Here is a 15702-nt window from a genome sequence, read left to right on the forward strand (position 1 = left end):
AAAAAAAGAAAACGGCTCGGTTAGCGCGACTGTGCATAAATCATACAACTTAAGGTTTATAATGAATTTCCTCTTTCCGAAGTTTACCGTGACAAAATCTTAATGGAAAACTCAAGGATCGTAATTGAAATTTAAGAAAGGAATTTTAAAACAATATTTTTCTCATTTCAAAAACTGTTAAATGAAAAAAAAACGGTTCAAATTGCAACAGTTACATCTGCCCAGTTTAATAAAGTTAAGAGTCGCAATCTTTACCTTTGTACCGAGCATTCTTATTTTAAGTTATTTAAAAAAAAATCTGGTGCACAAAAAACTAACAATGTGGGACACAAACAGAACATTCACTATTTCAAACTATACTGTCATTTATAAATCATTGCACATATTTATTTAACTTTATTCCGTTGTACGACACTCAAACATCGTAAACTTTCGCTCGAAGCTCCGAACATCGAGGACGTTGTTTCAGGCCGCGCGTCGGAACGCAACTGAAAACACAACTTTCACTAAAAGACTTCTAACTTCACGAACAAGAAGTGAATTACATTCTATTGTTAATATTTTCCTTAAAGAAACTCTATTTAGATCGCAGAGAAGTAAGTTGATCCGTTCTCATAGCTTTTGAGGTCCTTTGTGGGCAATTACTTCTGAGTTGATATTGCAATCTTCATAATTTATCTAAAGGATCACAGTTTTATTGCGCCTTGAGGACATTACCTTATGACTCCGCACGAGCAATGTCTATTGTTTGTTTCCTTTTAGTAACATTCGTGACTGGACTATAATACTGTATGTAACTGTACGTAAATTTTGTTTAATTTACAATTTTAATATTAGTATTTTTATGAAATGAAGAAACTTAATTTTTTTTTTGATATTTTTTTTTCGTAATAATTAAAAAATAGCACCTCACTATCATAACAGTCATTATAATAATTAAAAAAAAAAAACAAAACAACGGCAATTTTCTTAAGTAGCTTGTCTTATTGATATTTCTTTGTTGCGGAAACGGTTTCCGACTTAACAATGAAACATAATTAATGTAGTAATAAATTAAAAAAGATATAGAGATATACAATGTTCAATTGTGTTTTCTCTCATTTGAAATATCAACTTAAAATTGTCACTTTGTTAGATAAAAAAAATATTACATAAATACAACATTTTGTTTTAACAAGACTGGACTACATTTAGGTTTAGATCGAGATTGATTCATTTTGTCGTCATACGCTTTATGTATTTGCTGTATGTTTATTATGATTGGCCGCTATCAGGCGGATTGAAGACAAACCTCGCCATGTTTACGCTCGCTACATATTCATCTGACAAGAAATGTTTGACATGTTAAAGACATTTCGGTAATTATAATTAGACGAGATATACTACAATAGTATATAGTTCCTAGTCGAAAATGCTCTTTAACGTGTTTTGCGTTAACTTGTATGTAAGTTTTATAATGTGCTACGCGGAAAAAAAAAATCGAAAAAAAACCAGTGACTCTTCTAAAGAAAAAACATAACAGTTGATACTATTAGTTATGTCAAATGGTCAAAATTAAGTTCTGTTTTTTGGAAGGATTAATGACTTCATTATAGTGCTTATATAAAAAGCGACTTAATACACGAGACCTTTATTCCAATCAAGGTAAACACGGATAGGTTTTATCTTTACTGTTACACTGAACTCATTAAGGCGGAACGTGACGGGCGGCGTGTCCACACTGTCCCCTTCCCACGCACGCTACGTAAATACTGTCAGGTGGATGCTGAAAGTTCTGAATCATAGGTACACAGAACTTGATTTTTTGTGGTTTTAGCTATATGAGAAATACTAATAGTTAAGTTCAATATTGGGAGGAAATCTGCAACATGTTTGAGAGATTTTTTCATATCAGAAGGTCGCAAATGTGCAAGCGGGCACCTGAATACTGATGATGTTGTTGCTGTCGTCTACTACTGTTGAAAGCAAAGATGTCTGTAAAGTCAATGATCCTGCAGTGCTGTCCAAGCGTTATTGATTAAGATATTAGCTTAATTATCCCAGTCACCATAGTCAGCCTTAACTGACGGTAGGCTAAGGCTAAACTGACGATGATGTCTGGTCTGGAATAATTATAACTTTTTATTCATGTTAACCAGAAAAGCGTAATTTAGGTTTTTACAAAGCAAAATTAGATATGATAATTTAAACACTAAAACATCCATTTTCTCCTTTAAAAGACCATTAAGAAGATTTCCTACTTTTATTCACCAGAATGGAAATATATTACTGGTATCTTATACCAAAATTACACTTTGCCAAGTATTGGAACGTTGTTTACTCAAAATAAACATCATGTCATACTTTAATGCACGCAAAACGTGTATGGGAAGCATGCTCATATAAAATACTGTAAATAAAAATAAAAATTGAAAAACATGTAAAAGCTTTTATCATGAAAGGAATTTCACATTTATATATTTTACTATCAAACTGTCAGAATGATATGTCGCTTATCTATACAGGATGTTTTGTTTAGGTAATAATTTTATTATATTCTTTTAAATTTTTTCTACATGTATACTACATTTGTAGCCTTTTAACGTAAGCGTTTTTATGTATTCTTTTATTTACAAGAAAATTATACTTAGATAATAAAACTAATATTATTTACAATTTTTGTATCTAAAAACTTATTACTTAATTATTACAAATGTAATGAAACAATTAAACAAGGCTTAGTGATTCGTGTTTAAATTCAAAGATATGGTGAAATGCATAGAGTTTTAAACTTAATTTTAATTCTTTTAAAATAAAATAATTTGTATATATAAGTTCCAATCCGGTAATTATAACGAAGTAACAGCCCAAACCGAGGCTCCTGAGGGATCCCTCAAGCCTTGTTACTTTTAAACGAGGTTAAAACTAAGCGCCATCTGCGCCCGGCCACCTCAAGCCCGGGGACGCTGTAAATGCCACTACAAGGCAAACAGTGACAACTCAGTCACAAAAAAATGTATATGCTATAGATGCAAATATCACTACTACAACAACCGTTGTCTTTATTAATACTTAAAAACTTGTGATGTATTTACATTTAGCCTAAAAGTTTTCTGCTTCTTGAGCCGTTGCTATCTCAAGACAGCTGTCCTAAACCTTTAACGAAGGTCGGAAATTGCTCTTTATATCAGATATCAGAATGTAATTGGGATACTATTCATTGCTTTTACGTTTTTTGATCGTTACAAAGTCGATCGTTTAGAAAACGATATAGATTCTTTTGATCTTTTCTCTAACAAATGATAAAATTTCATATCAAAAGAATGTTATTTAGAAAACGAATAGCTGTAGATTTCTATTGGTGAAATACTTGTATTAGAAAAATATTGTTATCATCATCATCATCAACCTGCCCTTATCCCTATGGAGGGTCGGCACAGTATGTACTCCTCCATACATCTCTATCAGCCGTCATATCTGAATTCACCCCATTCTTACGTACATCCTCTTTCACACAATCCATCCATACTTTCTTTGGTCTTCCTCTACCTTTATAGCCATCCACATTCAATCTTATCACTTTTTTTGTTTATATGATCCCTCCGCATAACATGTCCAAACCACGCTAACCTTCTGCTCCTCAATTTCTCGATAACTGGCGCTACTTTCAAACTTCATTTAATATAAAAATTCTTAACTTAACTTTTCTTGTCACACCACACATCCATCTTAGCATACGTATCTCAACTACATGCAATGTTCTTTCATCCGAAACCTTAGTGGCCAGGTGGTACAATACGACAGGTCTTACGTTCGACTTGCAGATCTGTCCCTTAAGCTTGAGTGGCATTCTTGGATAACAAGTCACACCGGTGATCTGTCGCCACTAGATCCAACTTGCATTTATTCGGCTTTTTAATCCCGGTCAACACTACCGTAGTATTGGATGAGTGACCGAGGTACATAAAATCGGAGCAGGTTTGTAGGTCAACACCATTTAAAGCGATTGGAGAAAAGTTGTTCGGACCACCAGAATCACAGAACAAATGTTCTTTTTTAGTTACACACACAATTAGAAAACGTGGTTATCCTTGTTAGAAATTTAATTCCACAATGAAAGTGATGACAAATCAAAAAGATGTTCTAAGAAAGACACATACTTCTGTATTGGACACAATGTGTTAATATCGAGCCACGAAGTCTGTCTTTTGTTGATTGGTCATAAATTGCACGAGCTATATCGCTGTATTCTGGAGTGATTGCGTATTTTGTGTGTTTTATTAGCTATAACATGTTTCATCGAGGGCCGTTAGAGGTCATTCGGGACGTAGGATACTTGAATATTTTATACTGAATAATAATTATTTAATACCTAAGGTCGTATGTGAAATACTCTTATGTCGTACTTTGTAGTCATCTGTTTTTTTAAGGCACTAATCACTCCTCCTCCCAGTTTTGAGATAGTTCTGTATTTTTTAAATATAAGGAATTATTATTATTATTAAAAAAATTATGAAAACCCCTGACATTCTTTCGCTATTAAACAAATGTAAATTTTAACAAAAACTTTAAATGTTGTACGTTGTTGCCACAGTATACTTTGATAAGAATATATACGCTTGTTGACCCAAGCCGATATAATATTTAAGGTTGTTCTAAAAGTTCGTTTATTGATTCCTTAAACGTGATAATAAATTTTATAAGCGTGTAGGCGGGTCGTTGATCTTGTTAGTCTAATCTACATCGGACTCGTTATAGCATCAAATTAAGTGCTCCGTAAAATTTTCTTTGTATATCCTCAAAAATATTTATACGTAAATGTACATTTAACTATTGAACTATTGTTATTGATTATGTACATTTAAACTAATATTATAAACCAAGGTTTGTATTTTTGAATGTAACAATAAACTCAACAAAAACTAACTCGGTCCAAAAGTTTTTCAAATTCCGTACGGACGAAGTCGAAAGAAAAAGTCATTCGTATTCTGAATTTCAAAACTCAATGTCTTTATCACTAAGAATCACTATTTCCTTTTCCCGTTAGTAAACGATAAATATAACTTTGGATCCCCGGAGTCTACCAACATAAATCTGCGTCTAAATTCCACTCGCATCGATCTTGCCGAAGCGACCTGCTCAATTTATTGTCGACGACAAATAAGTTAAACGTTTTCTTTTATATTTGTCTTGTAATTGACATCGGCACAAATAATCATTTTATAATGCCTGTCGTTAGCAAAGTGATAACACCAAATTTTTTAATTAGTCATTTATCATTTTAGAAACGACCGGAGAAGTTACATCTGCTTCCACAATTATTAGTCTACTGATAGTTCAAAAACAATCTTATTATTTGGTAATTGTGAAATAAAAGAATGATAAACGTATGAGATAACAATATTTTTAAATCTAGATTTTAATCTCAGAAACTCACGGTAACTCATGCAAATGTTGTAACTTTTTTTTTAATTAACAATCCGTTAAAATGAATGTCACTAAAGCCCTCCCTTACATAAGGTTGAATTCTATTGAAAAACAAAATACGTGATAAAGAAACAAATTTGTAAATTGGAAATATCATCAGAGTTAACGCTTCACATCGTAAAATTTCACGTCATAAAAATGTGTTTGTACCCTGAGTTTGTTTATCTTTAAATTATTGTCGTACCTTTTCTATTCTTTAAAGTTGGGTATTCATTTTTATCAAATAGTCGAGTAACTTAATTTTGGTGTCGCAGGCTACTGCTACGGTCTGCTACGGAAAGGAAGCTGTCAGAAAGGAAAAACATACTAAATACAGTAGACGCTTGCAAATGTGTTCAAATTTGCACCTTACGGATGATGCTAGTATATGATATAAAAATAAACATAGTATGTAGCGTAGACGAAAGATATAAATATATGAATAACTTTATACAAAGCATAAGATCATAACTGTATAACATAAAATGGTATATTCTACGTGATGTAGTAAAGATGAATATATTGGTTACGATACAAACTCTTCGTGAAAATGAACATCGCATTAATTTTATTTTCGTAGCAAAATAATGTAACTAGGTACAAGAAATACTGCATCTTTTCATTCCCAGTATTGAAATTTCAGTATAATTTATTGGAACGTAAACGGAAATTAATATATTGACAGAGAGTAATGTATTTTATTCGTTTAAGTTCATTGCATTTCTCTGAAATAGCGATAAATGTGGAATCATTTCAAATTTAAATATATTTTAGAATTCAAATATATCACGTTCGTATTTATAAAAATATCATTTGTAGAAATAGTAATCAGTATTATTTTAATCACATCTGTTTTCTTATTTCATTTTTAAATAGTTCGCAACTTTTATATTTAATGCAACAATCTCAATCTGAAATTCAATTTCTTTTTTTGGATTTCAATATCAATAAATCTATCACGAAATTTCCACTACTAAAACGTAGTTTTAAATTCTAATAAATAATTCAACTCTGTTACGATAAATAAATGATATCGCAAAATCCTAAGCCAACATTTTTTTCTTATCGTTTCATAAATCCTACGCTGGAAATGAGCTTACTCACGAATTCCACACATTTTATGAACTTCATAGTAAACGTAGATTACGTATGGATTTGTAATATAATTTAAAATCGGAATCATTTTACACATTTAAAGAAATGATAAAAAAATGTTAAAGTTAAATTTAAAGTACAAATAACACGTTTTGTCTTGAAAAGCAAAAAAAAAAACCGACTGATTGTAGACCTATTATACTCCGATGATTGTTCTAAGACGAATCAAATGACATCACTCAAATCCTTATCACTCATCAAAATTAATTTAATCTTTTAGACTTTAAGATGTCACAAACTAACATAAAACCTACTTACATAAAAAAAAATATACATGCGCACAAAACATTACCCTGGTGTTATTCGGGTAAAAATAACTTACATATGTTTAACTAAATGTTATAAAAATTGTACGACATTTATTTTCCGAATACGAGATAAAATGTGCAACAAATATTTGCTCTAACTCCAAGCTATCGTGAAACCTATTCACTACAGCGAGTGTAGGCAACGCGTCACTTTCACAGTTTATATTTTCAAACGTGTTGTTGTTCCGAGCTTGTTTTAATACTATATCGCACACATTGCGTGCTTCTTTTGAAAACAACTTAGTTTCCCAACATCATTATAAGTTTGTTACAAAGTATTCTAGAGATAACAATTGAAAAAAAATTACTAAAATCTTCATCACCTAATTTGATATATCATTTTCTTGTTTAAACTTTCGTGAGACATAATAATTAATTCATTAAGAAAACGGCTTAACTCACGTGTGACCGTCCGGTGACGGCACCGCCTAGTTTCGGACCCCCGATGGGTAGTTTCGGACCCAAATTAAATATTTTCTTTTGATTCCAAATTTAAGGTAACATTTACGATAGCTTTATGTATTTAAGACCTCCTTAATATTTTTCTTATAATAGCAAAGATTGATTATGACCTGACAACTTAAACTCGAAACTATTCTTAAGTTATACATTAGGTAAGTCATCAAATCATAATTTCTAAAACTTATAAAATACCAATATAAAAGGGCAACGAGCACGTTATTTTCGTGGCTAGGTAATATTCAACGAATTACATTATTTATGTAATTGACAAACGGATTCAGTCCGTGTCTAGACAGAAATTCAAGCCCCAGCCTGTAATTAGTGCCGCCCGCGCTCACAACGCTTAAACAACTCAATTACAATGATTGTCGCCTAAATAATAGACTAGATTCTGTATTAGCGAGGAACAAAAGACATCGCAAGAATTATTAAAATTAAATCCTATTTAAATCATGACTAAACAATTATTTATATATTATTATGTTATAAAATCCAAAGAAAGCGAAGTGTTGACCGAAAAGAATATCGTGGTTTAAGCCCGCTACACATCAATTTAAATTGTACAGTTTAACTGATAATGAATATTCTATGAAAGTGCGTAGCTTTAAAAACAAACGCCTGTGATTTAGACAAGTTCAAATTTCGAAAAAATGCAACGTCTATAGCTGTTTACAATATTTTCCTCGTTTAAAGCAAGGGGAAACAGATAGCAGTAATTCAAGGAGCGATTGTGTCGGATAACGCAAAGTACATGAACGTTGCGATCTCATACAATGTTAGTCGTACAATAACAGTTATTATTTCCTGTTTGGAGTAAAATTTAATTTTCCTAGAGAAACCCCTAAAGATATATTACACACCCTTATTCTTGAATATTCATAGAGTCATTATAGCGCCGCCTGAGGTCGTCCTAACAAACAAGATATGTCGGGACCACGGGCTTAACTTGCTTTTTACTGTTACGTCACTTCTACCCAATTACTAATACTGATGTTTAAATGGGATATGCGTTAGATCCAATTGTGTCGGTCACATTAATTGTAAACTAAAGATGTTAACATACAAATGAGAAGGATCTTTAGAAATTTGGATTTATTCAGGATCGATGTTTCTTTGTGCATGAAACCTAAACATTGATATGATCTTCCTTTATGTATACATTTTTATTTTACATGGAAAAAATGCTGAATTTTGTGCGATTACGAAAAATATCTATTAAATATATAAAATATACTAGCTATATCCCGCGACTCCGTCCGCGCGGAATTAAAAAAAATCTTAATTAGTAGCCTATGTAGTCTTCCAGACTATTTTTTACATGGATGTCAAATTTTACAGAGATCCGTTGAGCCGTTCTGGAGATACCTTCAAACAAACATCCATCCATCTAAACATACGCATTTATAATATTAATAAGATCGATTTACAATACGTTTTCAACGCTATCATCATATTTACTACACGAAAAATAAAAACAGTCTGAAACCTAATAAACGTAACAATTTATTATATTCAATACTTTATCTTCAATAACATAAACAAATATGTTTAAAGTGATAAAAATTTAAACCTCATTATGTTTCTCATTACATTTTAATTTACTGGTTAATAGAATAATGTTCATGTTTAAAGAACAAATTAATGTATACATCGACAGCGTTTTTACATTGCGAATCCCGAACTAAAGATAATCCCCTTTCATTTAATCCATTAATCATGTTTACTCCACAATATAATAAAAAATATACGCGCAGCATCGAAGCAAAACACCATCGGCACATAAAAAATAATGTAATCTGATAGTAGACAGTATTTTAGCTTTATAGTGCTCATACGTGCTTTCGGATAATTCAATGTGTCCGCGTGTGCTCACATGGATCTGCTACGCTTCGCTACGAGCTACGAGTTTTACTAAAACAGACTGCGGTCACTTGTTTATCCAATGGATATTTCGATATAAATCTAGAACTGCTGGTATTTTATTACAGTATATTATTAATATTCAAGGAAATCAAATTGCTTACTAAATTTGAAATAAAAGTATTCCTGTTGAGAAATAAATATTACAAGCTGGCAGTGTAAGTTGGCGAGGGCTCTTAAAATATGGAAGCCGTCCCTTAGCCCTTGCGCAGCGACCTTACAAATTTATGAATTTTATGGGACTTCCTACGCTTCAAGATTCTATTTCTTGCCTTTGGCAGAATTATTTTTATGATTGAATTTTCGTCTGAATCAAAATTTGCACGCATCATAACCTATTTATATTTCCGATACCGGCTAAATGTTTCTTTTGTGTATTTTTCCTCGTCGCGTGTCTATATTAAAAAGGCAAAAATATGATACAAATTCCGACGATAATAAAATTTACTACAAATAATTTGTTTTCCTCATTTTTTGTAGGGTTTTTTTTTTATTTAGATAATAATGAATCGTATTAGTTTTTTTCTAATGATATCTTCTATAAATAATATCAAAATTAAAATAAAACAACCTTTAAGTATACCAAAATATAAATTTATTATCACTATCAATATAATTTGACTGCTCAAGACTATAAAAATTTAAAATATTTATGGCCAAAGACTATCACTTAGAAAATGAAACATACAATCTATTACATACTCAGAACCTTCGACAAAATGACAAAGGAAATCTGCACTAAGCCTTTCTTGCATGAATCTATTCTATCTAGGTTTATAACAAACTTCTAAGAATAGAAGTAGTGCTAATTTTTTAGCATAATTTTCTACAAAAGTGTTGAATGATAGAAGTGAAAAATTTGTATGGCCGATTTTCTTATTAAATAATGGCATTTTATTATATTTGCCTTCATAATATTTATTGATAAGTTCTGCGAGTTTCAGTTTATACCATTCACTATTTTGATAACCTTTATCCTTTTATCTATTTTGATAACTTCAATTTCATTACAATAATAAAACTCAAAATTGGTATAACCACTGCCCAGCAAATTACCAAACAAATCATGTACATAAATTCAAATTCATGATTACTTCAAATAATAAATATAAATATCACGTCAATATTAAAAATTCCATCAAAAATCAGCAATTGCTCGCTGAATCACTAATTAAAATCATGCATTAAGCACGAAGTATTTGTCATTTCTTTCCTAGCAAGTCATCTAATAGTTCTTGATTGGACATATTAGAGTCTCCAAGTAGATTGGTTTTTGATTCTAATCGCGCGTTTCTGCGACCCCCCAAGGATCGTTTTCGGGCGACTGGAGCACCTTCTGACAAAACTTGGTCTGTTAGTAATTTAAAGTTATTATTCAGTTCAGATAGTGTCTCTTCGGGTATATCTCTATCAGAATTAACCAAATCGTTTATTTTGTCAACAGCAAACAACTGTTCAACCAACTTATCGCTCTCTAGTTTTGTACTGTTAAATTGTTTAATATGACTATCGATGACTTTGCTACTTTTCTCCAAGTCTTGCATAATATCTTTGCAGTAAGTTTCTATTGGTTTGGCTAGTGGTTTTTTATCCTTTCCACTAGTTTCGCGTTTAGACTTTTTGCTGGCGTCTCCGGATGCAAAATCGTGCACCACTATGCTAGTATTAGATTCTTCTATCGTAACGTTTTCATAAAATGACACATTAGAATTTCTCCGACCTCTAGATCTAGGTCGTTCTTCGTCGATTTCAATTTGTTCTTCAATAGATTCCTCGGTGGATTTCCTTCTCAAGGCGCTGTTTCTTCTCGATATTGGGTCCTCATTATTTTTGATTTTTTTCAAGAGATCCGCTTTAAGGATCTCCATTTTATGTTGCATTTCTTCCGGTGAGCAATTTCTAAGTGTGTCATCGTCAGAGATAGCTAAGTCGGCCATTCCATCTTGAATGGTCTTAGAAATTTCAATAATGTCGTCGGAACCTTTTGAATTTTTTCTAGTAGGGTTTGGTGTTGACTTGGGACCAGTGGAATTACTACTACGGCTTTGGATATATCGTGTTCTCGATTCAGTCGATGAACTTGTTTCATCTTCATGGGATAATGCGCTGCTAACGGATCGTGAATTTTCGCACAGTTTCCCAAGGGCACTTTGATCAACCTGCAATCGTTAATATATATCGACATAAACAAATCAAAATCGTACAAATGCTAATGCAATGTAATTAAAATTCTGATCAACGTGAAGTACTTAATGACGAAATATGTAAATTGCATATGATAAAATAAAAATGAATAGTAAGTGAATGTAGTTATTTGTTTACGAATTACTGACATATTGCAAATCAAGAAAAATTACATTATGGCGTTCGTCGTTTGGTCTATATATGCTCACTTCCTGGCCGACCTTACTGGTCTTGCTCTGAGGGCGCGTCAGAGTCATAGAGGAGCTGCTTTTCACTGGAGACTTCACGCCGCGGCTTGCTGCTGTACTGAGCATCTTCTCCTTCATCTGTTGGTACAACGACAACATTATGGCCGATGAAGTAAAGACAAGTAGAATTAAACTTCACCGTTTAAAATTAAACAAAATAAGACAAGGACAGACCTCAATGATGGTGGACAACTTGTCAGCGTTGCTGATGGCAATGTCCAGGTCGTGGCGCGTGTCCTTATGCTTGTTAACCTCGGCCTGCAGCTGGTGCCGGAAGTTCTTGGCCTCAAGCGCCAGCCGCCGCTGCAGCAGGCTGATGGTCTCGCCTTGCTGCTGCACCTTCAGAGACAGCTCGTTTACTTGCGCCTGCAGCTTCTCGCGCTCCAACAAGTTCCTAAAATGTTCAAATGTAGCACTTTTATCGTAAAAAATCACATTCAATTGAATGCTATCCCATCGAGTAACTAAACTTATAAAATATTAACCGCTAGATAAATGTACACTTGACCTATTTAACCTTTTTGTGGTGGTCACGGTTTGTTATTTGGTTTTAAACCTCAAGTCATCAGGCACAAAGTGTTATATGTTTTTTGTCTACAGATTTGGTATGGAGTGATGTACTTGTCTTTAGTGAGGTCCAGTAGATGCTGGTGCTCATCACGCAGCTGCTGCAACTGGGCATCACGCTCCTTGAGCCGTGCGACGGTCTCCTTGTGCTGCGCGCGCAGCTGCTTGTAGCGAGTCTGCTGCACGCGCATCTCCTCCGTGTGCGAGTTCAGCACTTGAGGCAACTCGGCGTTAGAGTTCTCATATCTGACCAATAATAGTGATTGAAATAAACATTAACATCTGTTATACAGGCATTTAGTGTGACCTAGTAAAGACTGTGCCAGCAATAAGTTGTTAGGTTATGTTAAGTTACCTTTGCAGTGCTATTTCTTGCTTTTTCTGCATAGCTCTCAAAACTCTATTCTCATTACTGAGCTCCTGAAAAATAAACACAATCGTTGCAATACCTACACTCAATAAAATAATAAAATTTATTTTAAGTTACAGAACAGTTGCAAGTTTAACCTGTAGGTGATAATGTGCGTCTGCCAGTTGGTTCTGCAGCTGCTTGACGCGGTGCGTCTTGGCGGAGAGCACGCGCTGCGTCACGTAGCGGTCGCCTGTGACGCCACCCGCCATGCCCGCTGCGCCCGCCGGCACCATGCGCTTGCGCTTGCTGAGCAGGTTCAGCCGCGAGTTGCTACTGTACACACTCGCCACTGACTCCTTTCTGGCGCTTTAGTTGTTAAATTAAAATTAGAAATTCATGTAAGTTGCATATTAACTTGGGCTAGATCTAATACAGGATGTCGACTCCTATAGTCTACTTCAGCTAACGAAAAAACGGATCAGGCGGTTTAATTTTCTTTTATTTCCAAAGAAAAACTCGCGAGATTCAAATATAACAAGTAATTCGGTTCTATTAAATACGTATACTGAGACCGAGTAAGAGTCCAGCAAAAATAAATAATGTAGCAAAAGTCTAAAATCACGTAACTCGAGAACTACAGGTATAATAGTTTTGCTCGTTATTGTAAGTTCTTTAATTGTGACAATCATTAATGTAAAAGCCTTGTCTACTATATTTTTCTTTTGAACCCGTACGACCCAAGGTCACTTACAATCATTATATCTTAAATTTTATTAAGTGCAAAGTAGAATTTACCTTAGATCTTTCCGTTTATCTTCTGGAAGCAAACTCAATACTGACATTATCTACTATCACAGAAATATACACATTATCAATATAAAACGAGAAATAAAACTCACAAAGGAGATGATTTCAAATATTTTTCCAATCTGAGTGTTGTTAAAATTGTTACCATGGCAACCGATATACCAGTGACAATCGATTTCATTTATAAGACCAACAATCAAATATGAATTAAGCCAGTGACACAGAGGGGTGCTATGGATAACAGAAATGTTATATTTTATACCAAAAATAATATAAAAATAAAAAGTTCAATCTGATTGGTATGGTGTCTTAATACTCGGTAAGTCTCTTGGATCAAATTAAAGTTTTTTTTTTATCAAGTTCAGTATCAATAATTTAAATTCTGGCAGATAAAAATCCAGAATTCGAATATTTAGTGATCATCTATCGGGGGGAGAGCCTACACAAGTAAAAGATGACTAACAGTGGATTTCTTAGACAGAGAACTCTGTTTAAAACATTACTTTTTTCGTCAAAAGATATCATCAGGGATTATATATTTACGAAGATTTTAATTTCAGAAATCCACAGTAAGTCAGGCTGTTTCAATGCGATTTACTTCTTCACATGTTTGAATTACATGTCGGGGATTGAACCTAAACGTATAGTTAACTGTCCGGTCTGGAATTTAACAGCGTCATCGACGCTCTATTGAATTTCTAGCTAAGAAATCTTTAACGCAAGGTAAATAAAACATCATTTAAAACAAAATAATATTCTTATTTAACAATAAACTGTACAATGTCGCAATTTGTATTTACATATGTCAGCGCGCCGCGAACTCTCGCCGTACTTACAACTTATGTAACATGTTATACAACATTCAACTTTAACACAAACGTATTAGAGTTTAAATTTCCATATTTCACTTTTAGTACAAACTATTTTTATTTCAAATTTTAATGTTGGTACAAAATTTCAAATAATTTTACTAAACAGTTAAAAAACATTTTTTTTATATTTTTTACCGATTAGTCAATGTTTAAGTTTGACATTTTTTAATAGTTATTTGGTTGGCAGCGACTTAAGTTTACAAAATTATAATTTTAGTTTATTATTTAAAATAATTACAAATATTCCGTTTGAAATCTAAGACACTACATTCAAATAACTCTTTGAGATCGTAGATAAGATCTTAGATATCCTTTACATAGATATACTCCATCCATACATACATATCTGTTATATATTTTATTTACATAATATGTTCTTTGATAGAATTCACATAATAAAAATTTTATATCTCAATGAAAATATTTCATGTATTTATATAAACTAGTAACACAATCTAACTGTTAAATTATCAAACAATAATATATAATCTGTACTTTAACCATTTAAAACAGCCACCATCTTGTTTCAACTAATATTTCCTGATCAAATTATAAAATTTAAACTTTTTAGACACCATCTTTCGCATCTGTAATTAATTCCTAGATAATCGTCAAAATGTTTCAAAAGATAAATAAGATAAGATAAATAAAACAAGGATATCTGAACTTATGAGAGGCGCTACTATCGCAGTTCTGTCAGAATACATATAAAACCTATTTGTCGTAGGTTTCTGAGATCTAAATCCTAGTTTAAAACTTATATTTATCTCTGTTTCGTTAAAGATAGGAGGATATGTTTTATACAAAAATTTAGATCTCAGAAATCCATAGTTAGACATAGAAAATAATAGGACAGCTACATCACAGAGTGACATTTTATGCCGTAAGCAGAGGGGCGTTAGTGTGTTGTCATAATTTAGTTCAACTTATGTCCACCTATTTTGCTAGCTTTGTCACTCTAAATATCCCAATTATATTATTAAACTTTTGGTCACCATCTTTCGCATCCGTTTTAGACCAGCTACTTGTAGACAAAGTAACATTTGTTTTGCAATATCTCTATAGAAATCATCAAATATGTTGAAAAGGGAATAAATACTCAACAAGTACATGAAATGTTGAAAATTATTGTCAATTTCATTCATTTTTTACTCTATTACTAGTAGAATGACTGTACGAGAGCAATTATATGTGCATTTATCAATTTTAGCTTAATAGTGAGGTGAACAAGTAAAAACATCGATTAAAATTTATGAATCGATTCGGATTTCATACATATGTAAATCGATTTTAATAGTTATGAAATATTGATGTTTTTGGTTCGATTTTTTTGTAACACCCTTAATATTTAAGTGTCAAATGGACGACTTATTTGTGAGCTG

General features: G+C 32.6%; 1 protein-coding gene across 1 annotated transcript; it reads right to left on the bottom strand.

Moving 5' to 3' along the window:
- Window positions 1-10451: 10451 nt before the first annotated feature.
- Window positions 10452-13551, bottom strand: LOC106710975 (lebercilin). The gene is made up of 7 exons (XM_014503170.2): window positions 13437-13551; window positions 12797-13007; window positions 12645-12709; window positions 12344-12535; window positions 11897-12116; window positions 11648-11800; window positions 10452-11449 (listed from the first exon to the last, which is right to left on the bottom strand). Exons 1-7 carry the CDS (start codon window positions 13481-13483, stop codon window positions 10493-10495), a joined length of 1845 nt encoding a protein of 614 aa, XP_014358656.2. The 5' UTR covers window positions 13484-13551; the 3' UTR covers window positions 10452-10492.
- Between the last annotated feature and the right edge of the window lie 2151 nt (window positions 13552-15702).

Source organism: Papilio machaon, chromosome 6 (genome assembly GCF_912999745.1).
Source record: "Papilio machaon chromosome 6, ilPapMach1.1, whole genome shotgun sequence".
Classification (NCBI taxonomy): Eukaryota; Metazoa; Arthropoda; class Insecta; order Lepidoptera; family Papilionidae; genus Papilio; species Papilio machaon.